This window comes from Theropithecus gelada, chromosome 3 (genome assembly GCF_003255815.1).
Source record: "Theropithecus gelada isolate Dixy chromosome 3, Tgel_1.0, whole genome shotgun sequence".
Classification (NCBI taxonomy): Eukaryota; Metazoa; Chordata; class Mammalia; order Primates; family Cercopithecidae; genus Theropithecus; species Theropithecus gelada.
Window position 1 is genome coordinate 105,008,936 of NC_037670.1, and position 16,942 is coordinate 105,025,877.

The window sequence follows — 16,942 nt, forward strand, 5'->3', positions numbered from 1 at the left end:
GACTAGACTATTAACATGGCTACTTATCTTGTCCTCCTACTGCTTCTACTTCTGTGTCAATGTGAGTTATAGTTCTTAAATGTGAAGCTGGTCATATCCTTTAGCTGACAAAGGATCTTTCCTTGGCTTTTCATTTCTCTTAGCAAAGCTTACAGGGGCCCTTACAAAACAGTGAACTTTCTAACTCTCCAGTCGAACTGTTTTCTACTCTCCACCATTCACCCCATACCCCAACCGTGCAGTATCTTACTGTTCTCTACACACTGGGCCCTTTCACAGCTGAATGCTCATGTAAAGACTATTCCTTCTGCAAAGGCAGCAAGATGTAGTATCAGGTTCCTACAGAATATCTTTGTTGGCAGCTAGATGCCATGGAAGTTAGCTAGGTTACTTAATTTCTCTAACCCTCAGATTCTGGGACCTTTAAATAATGACCGTGTCACCGACCTATAGGACTGTGGTGATACTGTTGGAAATAATACAAATAAAATCATCTGAACACATTTAATCATCATAGCAATTCTATGAGACAGGTATCCCCAATTTATAGGTGAGGAAATTGAGATACAGATAGATTGAGTAGCTTGTCCAAGGGCACATAATTAAGTGGCAGAGCAGGGATTCAACCTGGCTGCCCCAGAGTCAATGTTCATTATTGTTAGGCTACCTGTTTCACTAAGTTTGGATCTATCTCAACTCCAGTGTCTTCATTAGAGATGTGAGGAGATGACCAGATGAATCAAGTTCCTTCCAATCTAACATTCTGTTTCTAATTAAAGGCTTATAGCTCAGCCAAGAGCTTCATTGGGTCTGCCTTCTGTCAGTGTCACAAAGAGATAGTGTAAGGAGTGGTCCCTATGAGTTGATACTTCTCAGAGGAACACAAAAGATAATGGGGGAGGAAAAATCCAACAGATTCCCTTTTCCTTGAACCTAGGTGACACCTATTATTTTCCACCCAGTTACTATCAGAGTTTACTGGTTACCAGCAAGACCAACAGCAAGAAAGGGAAGATGAGACAGTTTTGGCAGTTACTTCCTTTCCCCTTATTTCAACAACAAATTTGAAATTCATGGCCTCTTTCCCACCAAGAGCCTATCACTAAATTTAGCATAATCTTAGTTTAATTACTCTTGGTTTTTATTTTTATGAAGAGTATCACACACTCTTCATGAACATTAAAAGCCTAACATAAAATTTAACAATTCAAAGAAAACACATTTTCAACATAGCTATAAAAATATACCCGTTAAAAAATGGACATATCATGAAGAAAGGTCTTAATACTCAAAAAAAATCTCCATTAAGCACTACACTGTGCTAGGCACTAGTTTATTTACTGACAGTAAAGCAATGACCAAAATATGGTCATTTACTCTTGTTGGAGCTAACATCATGGTAAATAGATAAGCGATTAAATTAAACATATATGCAGGTATGTTAAAATTTTTTGATTTGCTTATATTCTAAACAGCAATAATGGCTAAAACTGAGTTGTATACCTAAGTAGTTTTGAATTATGAATAATAACTCATAGACAGCTATCACAGTATCTGCCATTGGTACAATTGTTAACATTTTCAGAAAGAAGGGACAAGAGCATCTACTGGATACTTATTTTGTGCTGTTAGACACTGGAATGTATGTATCTTAAGATGCTGTCTTGAAAGAAAGATAGGTAAAACGACCTTGGGACATAATTCTAGAATAGATCAATTTTAACCTATAGACTAACTCCTTTGTTGGAATAATATCTTTATACTCTGCAATTTTACCACCAAAAGGTTCCTCTAGGATAATAAGCATCATAGAACCATATCAAGAGAATATTTTGATAAACACATCCAGGTTCAAAAGCAGTGATTTTTCAAGGTGTGGTAGCTCAAAGAAGTGTACCCATCATATCTGGTTTTACAATATAAACCCCCAAAAGAAAACTGCCATAAAATCTTGGCTGATTACCTAAAAAATAGAGGGTTAAAGCATAGTAAGGGCACAGGTCAAAAAAAAGGTCAAGAAATAGAACCCTAGAGATAAATACAAGTATGTTAAAATATATGTATAAAGCAATAGGAAGATGCCAAAAGCAGTCTGTTTCAGAAGTCTGCCTAGGGTCAAGCCTAGACCCTGGAAAGACAAAATAATACTTTTTTTTCTCCTAAGACCAAGGGAGGCTCAGTCCTAACACTAAAAGTTTAGCAATATGAGTATTTACGAGTTAAGTCACAGAATGAGTTAAATAGGCTTATATGCATTGGCTTGGGACACTCTATCCACATAGTGTACACTGTTCCTTCAGGAAAATATAGCTTACATTACAAGTAATCAATTTATGGACTCTTGGAATACAACTCTCAGTAGTTGGCCTGAATAAAATGATTCCATTTATTTCCTGATTATAATAATCAATGTTTCCACAATATCCTGCAAAACTGCAGAATTTTATAACAACTGCATAAGTGAACTGTGCCAAAGATCAATGATAAGTAGCTGACTGAAGTCTACATTTTGTGGCTTGCCCAGCACCAGTTTGGCTACCATCAAGCAATGCTGGCAGAGCTGCTTAAGAAACTAATATTCTGACACTGCCATCTGTATTACATAAATGGCTATTTTTGCTCCTTGCATTTTATTTTGGGTATGATAATGTGGAAGAATGTAAGCTACCTCTGAGGGTACATTCTGATGATGTCAAGATGAGTGCTCTTATTCTGGATCTCTGAATTCTCCGCACAGAGAAGAGCAGTAGTAGTTCCTATGGTTATTAGTTAGCCTGGAAACTTTATACATGTGACCAGTGTGACCAAGTTGCCTTCAATCTTTAGGTTACTGGAAAAATCTAGTAAAAAATCAAAACAAAACACCAAAAACCCATTCACTTGAAACAAGTCTCTCAACAGTTGAAACTTTCTTGACAGAGTGTTTTTGTCCTGGCATTGCAATCCATACAGGCAAAGAAAAAAACCAATGTGCGATGCAACTAAAATTATTTTATAGGTCTCAAATGATACATAATTCATAGCAAATAGATGTTAGGAACACACAAAAATAACGTTAGCAAAGTCAGAAAAAGAATACGTATATAAAACGAATACTAGAAAAATAATCAGCTCACCAGCACATCCCTCATTAGGGCAGCTATTCACTGCAGCTATCCCTCTCCCCTCCATGTCTATCCAGGCTCCTACAGATGTCTGAACTAGTTACTCTACCACAGAACAAATCTCTCTACAGCAACTGCAGAATATGTAGGTACTCCAAATCAAATCAATTCTAGTTAACTTCAAAATTATAGAATTCATTCTGTTTTCATAATGATGAAAAGCTCTAGGAAAGCTATACAGCTTCCTTTTATGTCTCTAATAAACAAAACACCAATTTATGATTTATTGTAGAAAACATACATTATAGGAAAGAATTAGTATCTTTTTTTGAGATGGGAGTCTTGCTCTGTTGCCCAGGCTGGAATGCAGTGATGTGATCTCGGTTTGCTGCAACCTCCACCTCCTAAGTTCAACTGATCCTCTTGTCTCAGCCTCCTGATTAGCTGGGGCTGAAGCTGCATGCCACCACACCTGACTAACTTTTTATATTTTTAGTAGAGATGGGGTTTCACTATGTTGGCCAGGCTGGTCTTTAACTCCTGACCTCAAGTGAGCTGCCTGCCTTGGCCTCCCAAAATGCTGGGATCACAGAAATAGTTAGTATTTTTTAAAAACAGCAAAAGCCAGAGTTTGGGCTTTACATGAAGAAGAAATGAGTCAGAAACTAGCCTACAGTTTGAATGACATAACATATTAGTTCCAGAAATTGTAAAATTTCTGGACAACTCCTTCCTTTATACTTTTAGTATTCTAAACATCATTGTCTAATAGTGTATTATTTGTTTACATTCCTAATTACTTCCTACTAGACTATAAATTCCTTAAAGACAGATACCACATCTTAATCATCTCTATTTCTCCACTCTCTAGTACAATATCTGACATACAATAAATGCTCAACAAGTATTCCTTAAATAAACTACAAGTATAACCTCAGTTGAAATACATAAATCTCAACTCCCAATTCTAAAATACCAATGTGTGCATACTTACATATATAAAAGGGATAGGTGCTATTTTCATTTTCTCTTTATAATATTTGATTTGTTTGAGAACTAGAAACCTTGTATTGCATAACAGAGGGCTACACAGTATTCCAGGGAGTAGTAACATCAACTTGATCTTAATCACAAAATAATGCCTCTCAGCTAAATATGGTAGATATTATGAAACTGATGTCATAGGGCTTTAATTCTCAAACTGAGGTGATCTTGTAGAAAACAGAGAAATGTCTTAAATAATTCTGAAACCCATTCTATATTTACAAGTTCTAAAGAGATTTTTAAAAAATCACTATTAAGCAACATTCATCACCACTAATTGTTTGCCATGTGCCAAAAAGTTGTGCTACGCATTTTGCTATATCTCATGTAACCCCAATAATGATATGAGGTAGGTATTATTACCCTATTTTACTAAGAAATATTTTTTAACTATTAGGAAAAAACCTTAGCTTTAGAGATGATCTGAACCAATGTTCTCATTTTACATATTAAACAAACAAAAGTATAAAGAAGTTAGTGTTATGCAGGCTTATATCTGGTATGTAAGAACAAAAGGACATAGAGGAAAATATACCAACAAAGGCAAACTTAGGAAAAGGTCTAACCTGTCTAAGAAATGGTCAGAATTAATATTATTAGATAATTGACACAAACTAGGCCAGAGAAGGTGATTTTGACTAAGCTGTGGAAGTTAAATAATTGATATTTTTTCCTGAAATGATTAGGGAAACTAACAGGTGATAATAAAGGTGATTATTTTTATAGCAGCAGCTACTATTCATTAAATCCTTGAGAATTAATGCAGGTTTTATGTCCAAACCTTCACAGGATTTTCAAATGCATTCCTATGGTCCCAAAGCCAGTGCTACTCTTAACTTCTATGTTATAACATCTCCTGCAAAAGACCCTGGCAGGAGAATGACATGATTATACCTTCTCATAATAAAATAGATTATATATCTTTAGGAAAAAGAGCTATTATATATTAAAGAACACACACTGTTTGAAACTTATGATGTAAGTGAAGACCTGTGAGCTACAGAAACCACTATTCGCTGGGAGGCCCTGAAGGCAATCTCACAACTAGTTAACCAAAATGGAACTCATCTACCATCTTCTCAATACATTTTCTTTTTGGTTCAGCATCTCTCAATTATCCACAGTATTAAACTGTCTAGCTGTACTACCACCATGATTTCTACTTTTCATTTTTACCCCAGGTACAAGTGTTAAGTAGCAAAAGTGGCCAACCTGAACTGTACTTATCCTTTCTACTGGCATAACAAAGAATATGAGTTTGGAATCAAGACAGACTGGTTTCTCCATTTACCACCTACACAACCTAAATCAAGTTACTATTATCATTTCCATTTACCTTCAAAACAAACATTCCTACTGGAAGCAAGATGTTTTATTGTGAAACATCCACATTAAAAGGTTGTAAGGAAGTGATTAAAGGTGTTTATTCTCACAGGATGCTTCAGTGAAATGAAAGTTTCCTAGTCTGACATTTTAAGACATGGAGGCTTCCCACGTGAAGCCAAGAGATATCTGGTACTATATTCAATATATCCTTAATGAAGGAAGGGGGTCCACAAGGCCTTCAATAATGAAAGAGTCAACAAGAAAGGGGAGAACTGTTAAGATCTACCCACATATAAAAGCAGAGGACAAAATCCAAAGTAGCTTCCATTTAACATCTAAGAAGAGTTATATATAATAAGTAAAAGACGTTAGACACAAAGAATATATACCTCATTATTCAATTTGTATGAAGTCTAGTAACAGGGGAAACTAAATTATAGTGATGGAAGTCAGCAAAGTGGTTACTTTCAAGTGGAGAGAGGAAGGATGCTATTGGGGAAGAGGCGCAAGGAGCCTTGTGGGATAATAAAAATCTTCTATATCTATACGTGACCTAGGTAGTGGTTTCATGAGCACACACATGTAAAAATTCATTTGGCTGAGCACTTATGATCTGGGCATTTTACATACAACAACATATCAATCATAGGGGATGGGGTCAATTCAGAACAAGGACCGTAAAACTCCTAAGATTTTATAACCATGTAACTTTGTATAGTTTTACATTTTTGTTGCCATTGACCTATTTCTCTATGGTGACAAGCAGTAAATTTGTTATAAACATAAGTTCAGTGTTTCTTTGCAAGTAGGTAGGAAGGTAGAAGCTGGGCAGTCTACATGGCCTTCTGTAGCTAGGTCTTAGGGGGCTAGAAACAGAAAGAACCCAGGGAGTGTTGGCAGACAAGTGGTGGTAGACACAATGATAGAAGAACATGGAGAGATAGTTGGGCTTGATAGGAAATAAGAATCCCAGAGGGTCTCAACAGTTAATAATTTATCTACATACTATAATATAATCCCTGATGTCCTGTAGGTACTCACTGAGCTTTATAAACTTGGTTAAAAATACACTCTTTTCCAACAGAATTTTTAGAAATGATTTCCTCGCAAATCAATCTGATTATAAAATCTAACTTTAAGCTTGAGAAACATAAACTTTACCATAACCATCATCCGCTCTGGACAATACCAAGGAAAAGACCTATGTATTATATGAAGTTGTACACACTCCATTTTATGGCTTTCATTAGCTGTTAGAACCATGCGCTGTGCTTCTCTGACACATTTATGGAAGATGTTTGTTAGAGTCACAAAGAAGGGGGTATGTGAAACCAATGAACAAACAAACCTAGATTAACCAATCTTTGACAATGTCACCACTCAACAAAAGAAAAAAAAAGGATGTAATGGTCTAAGACAAGGTATAATGAGCAAGGCCCCATAACAAACCCTCTAAGTGGACGATTCCATTCTTACCTTTATCACGATCATAGAGCAAATCTTCTGTTGAGCAAGGGCTACCATCCTGGGATTCCGGGGGACAAAAAGGGGAGACACAGGGTGAATGACTGCTGCAGCTACTGCTGCGCTCCTGGACAGAAGGAGTCTGAGTGTCAATGCTGCGAGTACTACTGCTCCGGTAATGAGCAGGGAGTGGAGCTCTTCGACCATCTGGTATGTCCAACGGCTGTAAGAGGAACACCATTAAACATCCAAATGCTGGTGCATACATTCATCTACATAGAAAGCGCATAGTATTTCCTTTGATTTCCTATTCCACCACTACTGACCCAATTTATTCTTCAAAGGCTAAAGACCAAGCTTGTATCTTAAGCTAATTTCTATATATGTTAACTTTATTGAACTAAACATTTCTTCTCAAACAAACTGTTGGCCTTAAAAATTCCATAGCTCACTGTATGTACCTGTAGGTCAGCACATTCCACAAAACTCTTCAAGGACAGCAGGAGTCCTGTGCCTGGTACTACTCCTGGCACATGGCAGATATTCAGTAAACATTTGCTGAATGAATTAACAAAGCTAAAAAAAAATCACTTTGACTTGCTTGTAAGAAAAAGTGAAATCTCATATTCACAGGTACAGATTTTTCTGTTTGTTCTTCCTTCCTATTTTAATTTTTTAGAGGCCATGAACAGAACCATAGTTTCTATTTCCTTTGCAAATGATCCAAAATTTCTAATAAAGAGGTTTATTCTATTAGTAATCAATAGAGGTTATTAATGTAACTCAGAAGAATTTTAATATTAGAAGAATTTGGATATCAAATTCTACTAATTTGGTATCCAACTAAGTAGGACTACTCGTAATTTTCCTTAGTTTGAATACCTTGTTCTCAGTAGCAGAAAGAGAAAAAAGGAAACCATCATCATAGAGCCATATATTTTAGGCCTGAGGGTACCTCAGAGCTCACTGGTCCATTGTTTTGTTTTCACAAATGAGGAACCTATAGTTCAGTGACACAGCTAATTAAGTGGCATCAGAGATGCTGCTGCAGTAGACTCTTTCTACTTAACTACTCTGCTTCTGTAAAAATACATCTTACTCCATATTCTTCATTTGTGTGCTAACAAAGTGAGGTTAACAAGTAAAATTCTCTATATTAAGTTACTATATAATTGAAAATATTTGCTGTTATTAAACACACAGGATTGCAATGCTAGGGAAAAGAACCAATATGCTGTTAATTTATTTATAACTTATTTTCACTATTTATTGTGTCTACTGCTCTTACTCTGATCATTGTCATTTCAGAGATTTTAGAAACACTGTTGAGAGGGGAAATGAAGGAAGGTAAAATCAGGTGAGATTCAAAATGTATCAATATTTTCTATACCAAACAAGTGAAGGCTGAAATCCGAAACTTTGCAAATGAGAACTTCATTTAGAGTTCTGCCCCTGCTGCCCCTGGACTGGAGAAGAAACAAAGAGGCTGAGGGCTTTACTTACACTACTAGCATGACATACTCACCATACAGAGAGGAGCCCATCTCCTCCCTGTGAGCCCTCAGCACCCCACCTTTCATCTGGTGGGGCTCCTGGCTCAGGCCAGCAGCACAGCTGCCCCACCCCCTGGCTGAACATCCTGGTAGCAGCGGATCTGTGTTTCTGAAGCGGAGGTCCCAGACGCAACCAAAAGACCCTCTGCCATTACCACTGCAGTGGTACTCCCCTTGCTACCCTTGGACTAGGAAAGGAGCAAAGACCCTGAGTGCTTTAACCACACCTCCAGCAAGCTGCCACTGCCCTAAGAAGAGGTCAATCTGTCTCCCCCAGGATCCCCCCAGCTTGAGCCCACAATGCAGCTGTCCTACTCCAAGCCAATCACACTGACTGGCAGCAGTTTTGCATTTCTCTGGGGTGGACCCCAGAGACGAGTGAAAGGCCCTCTGCCATAGCCACTGCCAAGTTCCCTTCCCGTGCTGCCTCCAAGCTCGGAGAGAACATAAAGCCTTAGCTCACCCCAGGGCTGAAGCCTGGGAGTGCCAAGCCGAGATCTGCAGCCAGCACTTGAGTGGGAGAGGAGCCCACACTTTCAGAGCACTGAGAGGGAGCACAGTTGCAATCATGAGGAAATACAGAAGAGCCACGTGGCTGAGCAAGAGCTTACCTACTGGCCATTACGCTTAAGGGCCATCAAACTTCAATCACAGTGCAAACTTCAATACAAAAAATACTTTGCTAATAAACCCTCCTGTGAAACTAAAGACAATAACTCAGCTACAAATAAAAGCCTTGTACAATGCCTCAGACTCTAAAAACATCCAGAAAAGTCAACCAACTGTACAAATTATGCCACGGTTGAAGGAACACCAGCCCACACAGGTGAGAAAGAACCAGTGCAAGAACTCTGGCAACTCAGAAAGCCACAGTGTCTTCTTTCCTCCCAATGACCACATTAGTTCCCCAACAAAGGTTCTTAAACAGGTTGGAATGGCTGAAATGACAGAAAGATAGAATTCAGAATATAGAAATGAAGGTCATCAAGATTCAGAAGAAAGCCAAAACACAATCCAAGGAATCTAATGATTACCATAAAATAATACAGGAGCTGTTTGATGAAATGGCCATTATAAGAAGGAACCAAACTGATCAGAGAGTTGAAAAGCACACTACAAGACCTTCATAATGCAATCCCAAATATTAATAGCAGAATAGACCAAGCTGAGGAAAGAATCTCAGAGCTTAAAGACTGGTTCTCTGAACTAAGTCAGATGAAATTTTTTTTCCTTTTTTTTTTTTTGAGATGGAGTTTTGCTCTTGTTGCCAGGCTGGAGTGCAATGGCACAATTTTGGCTCACTACAACCTCCACCTCCTGGGTTCAAGAGATTCTCCTCCCTCAGCCTCCTGAGTAGCTGGGATTATAGGTGCCCACCACCATGCCTGGCTAATGTTTTGTAATTTTGGCACAGATGGGGTTTCACCACGTTGGTCAGCCTGGTCTTGAACTTCTGACCTCAGGAGATCCACCTGCCTTGGCATCCCAAAGTGCTGGGATCACAGGCATAAGCTACCATGCCTGGCCAAAAAAATTTTTTTTAATGAATAACAGAGAATGAACAAAGCCTCTGAGAAATATTGTACTATGTAAAGAGACTAAATCCACGATGCACTGGCATCCCTAAAAGCGATGAGGAGAAAGCAAGCAACTTAGAAACCATATTTCAGGATATTGTCCATAAAAACGTCCCCAACCTCACTAAAGAGGCCAACATTCAAATTCAGGAAATGCAGAGAACCCCTGCAAATACTACACAAGAAGACCATTCCCAAGACACATAATCATCAGATTCTCCAAGGTTGGAATGAAAGAAAAAATGTTAAAGGCAGCTAGAGAGAACAGGCAGGTCACCTACAAAGGGAACCCCATGAGGCCAACAGCAGACCTTTCAGCCAAAATCTTGCATGCCAAAAGAGATTGGGAGCCTATATTCAGCATTATTAAAGAAAAAATTTCCAAGCGAGAAGTGCATATGCAGTCAAACTAAGCACATAAGCAAAGGACAAATAAGATCCTTTTCAGACAAGCAAATGGTAAGAGAATTCATTACTACCAGACCTGCTTTAAAAGAGATCCTGAAAGGAGTGCTAAATCTGGAAAGGAAAGAACATTATCAGCCACTACAAAAACACAATTAAGTACACAGAACAGTGACACTATAAAGCAACTACACAATTAAGTCTGCATAATAACCAGCTCACAACACAATGAAGGATCAAATCTCTACATATCAATATTAACCTTGAATGTAAATGGATTGAATGTCCCAATTAAAAGGCACAAACTGGCAAGCTGCATAAAGAAGCAAGACTAAGAGGTAGGCGTCTTCAAGAGACCAGGCTCACATGCAAAGACACCCATGGGGTCAAAATAAAGGGATGGAGAAAAATCTACCAACCAAATGGAAAACTGAAAAAAGCAAGGTTGCTATTCTAACTTCAGACAAAACAGAATTTATACCAACAAATATCAAAAAAGACAAAGAAGGGCAGTATATAATGGTAAAGGGTTCAATTCAACAGGAAGACCTAACTATCCTAAATATACAGGCACCCAACACAGGAGCACCCAGATTCATAAACCAAGTTCTTACAGACCTACAAAGAGACTTAGATGTCCACAAAATAATAGTGGGAAACTTCAACACCCCACTGCCAGTATTAGCCAGATTGCTGAGGTAGAAAATTAACAGAGATATTTAGGACCTGAACTCAACACTTGACCAAATGAATTGAATAGACATCTACAGAACTCTTCAACCCAAAACAATAGAATATACATTCTTCTCATTACCACATGGCACATAGTATAAAAACAACCACACCAATGGACATAAAACAATCCTCTACAAATTAAAAAAAACTGAAATCATGCCAACCACACTTCTGGACCACAGTACAATAAAAACTGAAATCAATACTAAGAAAATTGCTGACAACTATACAATCACATGGAAATTAAACAATCTGCTTCTGAATGGCATTTGGGTAAACCATGAAATTAAGGCAGAAATCAAGAAAGTCTTTGAAACTATGGGAACAAAGATACAACATACTAGATTCTATGGGACACAGCTAAAGCAGTGTTAAGAGGGAAATTTACAGCTCTCAAAGTCCACATAAAAAAAAAAATCAGATCTCAGATAACAACTTAACATCACATCTAGAGGAACTAGACAAACAAAAGCAAACCAACTCCAAAGCTAGCAGAAGACAAGAAATAACAAAAATCAGAGCTGACCTGAAAGAAACTGAGATGCAAAAAATCATAAAAAAGATTAACGAATCCCTGCGTTAATTCTTTGAAAGAATAAGTGAGAGAGACTGCTAGCTAGACTAATAAAGAAAAAAAGATCCAAATAAACAAAATCAGAAATGACAAAGGGGACAGTACCATTGACTCCACAGAAATATAAAAAACCCTCAGAGACTACCATGAACACCTCTATGCATACAAGCTGGAAAACACAGAAAAAACAGGTAAATTCCTGGAAACATACAAACTCCCAAGACTGAACCAGGAAGAGAGAATCCCTGAACAGAACAATAATGAGTTCTGAAATTGAGTCAGTAATAAAAAGCCTACCAACCAGAAAGAGCTCTGAACCACATGGATCCACAGCCAAATTCTACCAGATGTATAAAGAAGAGCTAGTACCATTCCTACTGAAACTATTCAAAAAACTTGAGGGGGAGGGACTTCTCCTTAACTAATTCTATAAGGACAACATCATCCTGATACCAAATTTGGCAGAGACACAACAATGACAACGAAAACTTCAGGTGAATATCCTTGATAAAAACAGATGAAAAAATCCTCAACAAAATACTAGTAAACCAAATCCAGCAGCAGATCAAAAAGTGAATCCACCATGACCAAGCAGACTTTATCCCTGGGATGCAATGTTGGTTCAACATATGCATATCAATAAATGTGATTCATCAAATAGAACTAAAAACGGAAACCACATAATTATCTTAATACATGCAGAAATGGCTTTCAATAAAATCCAACATCCCTTCATGTTAAAAACCTCCAACAATCTAGGCACTGAAGGAACATACTTCAAGATAATAAGAACCATCTAAGAAAAACCCACAGCCAATGTCACACCGAATGGGCAAAAGCTGGAAGCATTCCCTTGAAAACTGTAATGAAACAAGAATGCCCTTTCTCACCACATAGTACTGGAAGTCCTGGCCGGAGCAATCAGGCAAGAGAAAGAAAGAAAAGACAGCCAAACAGGAAGAGTAAAGGCACACGATCCCTGGTTGCAGACAATATGATTCTATACTTAGAAAATCCCATAATCTCTGCCCCAAAGCTCCTTGATCCGATAAACAACTTCAGCAAAGTATTTATTAAGAAACAAAACATACAAAAATCAGTAGCATTTCTACATACTAACAATATCAAAGCTGACAGCCAAATGAAGAACACAATCTCATTCACAATAGCCATAAAAAGAATAAACTACCTAGGAATACAGCTATCTAGGGAAGGGAAAAATCTCTAGAATGAGAATTACAAACCACTGCTCAATGAAATTAGAAATGACAATATCAGATGGAAAAACATTCCATGCTCATGAATAGGAAGTATAAATATTGTTAAAATGGCCATACTAGCGGGGTGGCTCATGCTCGTAATCCTAGCATTTTGGGGGGCTGATGTGGGCAGATCACGCAGTCAGGAGATCAAGGCCATCCTGGTCAACACAATGAAACCCCGTCTCTACTAAAATATAAAATAATAATAATAATTATCTGGGCATGGTGGCACACGCTTGCAGTCCCAGCTGCTCAGGAGGCTGAGGCAGGGGAATTGTTGGAACCTGGGAGGTGGAGGTTGCAGTGAGCCAAGATCATGCCACTGCACTTCAGCCTGGAGACCGAGCAGCAAGACTGTCTCCAAAACAAAAAACAAAAAACAAAACCCCAAAAAGCCATACTGTCCAAAGCAATTTCCAGATTCAATGCTGTTCCTATCAAATTTCCAATGATGTTCCTCACAGAATTAGAAAAATCTATTTTAAAATTCATATAGAACCAAAAAGGAGCTTGAATAGCCAAAGTAGTCCTAGGCAAGAAGAACACAGCTGCAGGCATTACATGACCTGACTTCATACTATACTACAAGGATATAGTAACCAAAACATGGTACTGGTACAAAAGCAGACATATAGACCAATGGAACAGAAGAGAGAGCCCAGAAATAATACTGCACACCTATAACCATCTGTTCTTTGACAAAGTCGAGAAAAATAAGCAAGGGGAAAGGACTCCCTATTCAATAAATGGTACTGGGATAATTGGCTAGCCATATGCAGAAGACTGAAACTGGATACCTTCCTTACACCATATACAAAAATCAACTCAAGATGGATCAAAGATTTAAATATAAAACCTGAAACTATGAAAACACTGGAAGATAACCTAGGAATTACCATTCTGGACACAGGACCTGGCAAAGATTTCTTAAGAAAGATGCCAAAAGCAACTGCAACAAAACCAAAAATTGACAAATGGGACCTAATTAAACTAAAGAGCTTCTGCACAACAAGAGTTTTCAACAACAGAGTACACAGGCAACCTACATAATGGGAGAAAATGTTTCAAACTATGCATCTGACAAAGGGCTAATATCCAGAATCTAAGAAATGAAAACAAATGAACAGCAAAAAACAATCCCATTAAAAAGTGGGCAAATGGTCAGGTGTGATGGCTCATGTCTGTAATTATAATCCCAGCACTTTGGGAGGCCAAGGCAAGAGGATTCTTGAGCTCTGGAGTTTGAGGCAAGCCTGGACAAATTAGCAAGACCTTGCCTGTACTAAAAAAAAAAAAAAAATCAGCTGGTTGTGATGGGACGTGCCTGTAGTCCTAGCTATTCAGGAGGCTGAGGTGGAAGGATCATTTGGGCCTGAGGGATTGAGGCCACAATAAGTCATGATTGTGCCACTATACTCCAGCCTGGGCAATGGAGCAAGACCCTGTCTCAAAAAAAAAAGAAAAAGAAAAAAATGGTGGGCAAATCACATGGACAGACACTTTTCAAAAGGATATACACATGGCCAACAAGCATATGAAAAAATGCTCCACGTGACTAATTATTACAAAATTGCAAGTCAAAACCATAATGAGATACCATCTCACATCAGTTAGAATGGCTATTATTAAAAAGTCAAAAAACAGGCTGGGTGCGGTGGCTCACGCCTGTAATCCCAGCACGTTGGGAGGCCGAGGCAGGCAGATTGCCTGAACTCAGGAGTTCGAGACCATTCTGGGCAACATGGTGAAACCCTGTCTCCACTAAAAAAAAAAAAAAAAAAAAAAAAAATTAGTCGGGCGTGGCAGCATGCACCTGCAGTCCCAGCCATTTGGGAGGCTGAGGCAGGAGAATCGCTTGAACCCAGGAGGCAGAAGTTGCAGTGAGTCAAGACTGCGCCATTGCATGCCAACCTGGGCAACACAGCGAGACTCCGTCACCAAAAAAACCAAAACTAAACAAAAAAGCCAAAAAAACAGATGTTGGCAAGTTTGTGGAGAAAAGGGAATGCTTTCACACCGCTGGTGGGAATGTAAATAAGTTTAGCCACTGTGGAAAGCACTGTGGTGATTTCTCAAAGAACTCAAAGCAGAATTACCATTCAACTTAGCAATCCCATTATTGAGTATATACCCAAAGAAATATAAATTGCTCTACCATAAAGACACAAGAATGCACATGTTCATCACAGCACTGTTTACAATAACAAACATACAGAATCAACCTAAATGCCCATCAGTGGTAGACTGGATAAAGAAAATGTGGTACATATATACTATGAAATGCTATGCAGCCATAAAAAGAATAAGATCATGTCCTTTGCAGCAACATGGATGGTGCTAAAGGCCATTATCCTAAGTAAACTAACACAGGAACAGAAAACCAAATACTATACATATTCTTACTTACAAATGTGAACTACACATTGAGTACATATAGATACAAAGAAGGGAACAACAGATATCAGGGCCTACTTGAGGCTAGAGGATGGGAGTAGGGTGAGGATTGAAAAACTACCTCATCAGGTAGTATGCTTATTACCCGGGTGGTGAAATAATCTGTGCACCAAATTCCCATGACATACAATTTACCTATATTACAAACCTGCACATGTACGTTTGAACCTAAAAAGTTGAAAACTTCATTTGTCTACAGTATGCTGCTAAACAAAAACTATACCAACTTCATACAACAATAACTATTTTACTCTAAAGATAATTTTTAATTATTTACATACCAGTTCATTTTATAAACAAAACAATGTGAACAAGTTGTCTGGTTAACTATGTTGGAATACTGACATAGTTAACCAGACAATTTTCCTTTTTTGGCTACTGGCCAGTTCATGGTGATATTTTGATTAATTAAAACTTTGAGGTACACTTAATCATAAATCTAAAACTTTTAAAAATTATAAGTTTGTAGGTTATCCCAGAATAATTCTGATATGGCTACAATTGAAGTATGGCTTATTTAAAAGCAGAAGTACTTTACCAAGTTTTTTATTTTAGTACAGTTTTGCTTTTTAAGGATGTTTTTAAGGAATCAGCAAATATGTGAATTATCTCATCCTCTAAAAATTAGACCAAAAGTTTACATCCTTACATTACTGTTCTTAAACTTTACTTAATGTGTAAAGAAAACAGTTTAATGGGCTGGGCACAGTGGCTCATGCCTGTAATCCAAGGACTTTGGGAGGCCAAGGTGGGCGGATCATTTGAGGTGAGGAGTTCGAGACCAGCCTGGCTAACATGGTAAAACCCTGTCTCTACTAAAAATACAAAAATTAGCTGAGCATGGTGGTGTGCGCCTGTAATCCCAGCTATTCAGGAGGCTGAGGTGGGAGAATCACTTGAACCTGGGAGGCAGAGGTTGCAGTGAGCCGAGATTGTGCCACTGCACTCCAGTCTGGGCAACAGAATGAGACCCTGTCTCAAAAACAAAAAACAAAAAACAAGAGTTCAATGGTAAACAGGGATGCCATGATGTCCGAAGAATTCCTTGATGTTGTAATATATATAAAATTATAAACTTAACATGAAATTTTGAAGGAGAGTAAAACAGTATAACCTTTTGGGAGGGTAATTCTGACAATATTCAAGATTTTAAATGTACAAATGCTACAACCTAGCAATTTCACTGCCAATTTTAAAATAGGGAAAAAGATTTAAAAAAAACATTTCTCCAATGAGAATATACAAATGACCACTAAAGCCCGGGTGCTGTGGCTCATGCCTGTAATCCTAGCACTTTGGGAGGCCGAGGCGGGTGGATGATGAGGTCAGGAGATCCAGACCATCCTGGCTAACATGGTGAAACCCCGTCTCTACTAAAAATACAAAAAAATTAGCTGGGTGTGGTGGCGGGCACCTGTAGTCCCAGCTACTCGGGAGGCTGAGG

The 16,942-nt window shown here is 38.2% G+C and overlaps 1 protein-coding gene across 1 annotated transcript in view; it reads right to left on the minus strand.

Annotated features, from left to right (window-relative positions):
* Nucleotides 1–16,942, minus strand: part of GLCCI1 (glucocorticoid induced 1) — a 131,094-nt gene that overhangs the window by 10,594 nt on the left and 103,558 nt on the right. Inside the window, exon 7 of the mRNA XM_025378612.1 lies at nucleotides 6,951–7,161. Coding sequence (XP_025234397.1) covers nucleotides 6,951–7,161 — 211 coding nt within the window. The remainder of the gene's footprint in view (nucleotides 1–6,950; nucleotides 7,162–16,942) is intronic.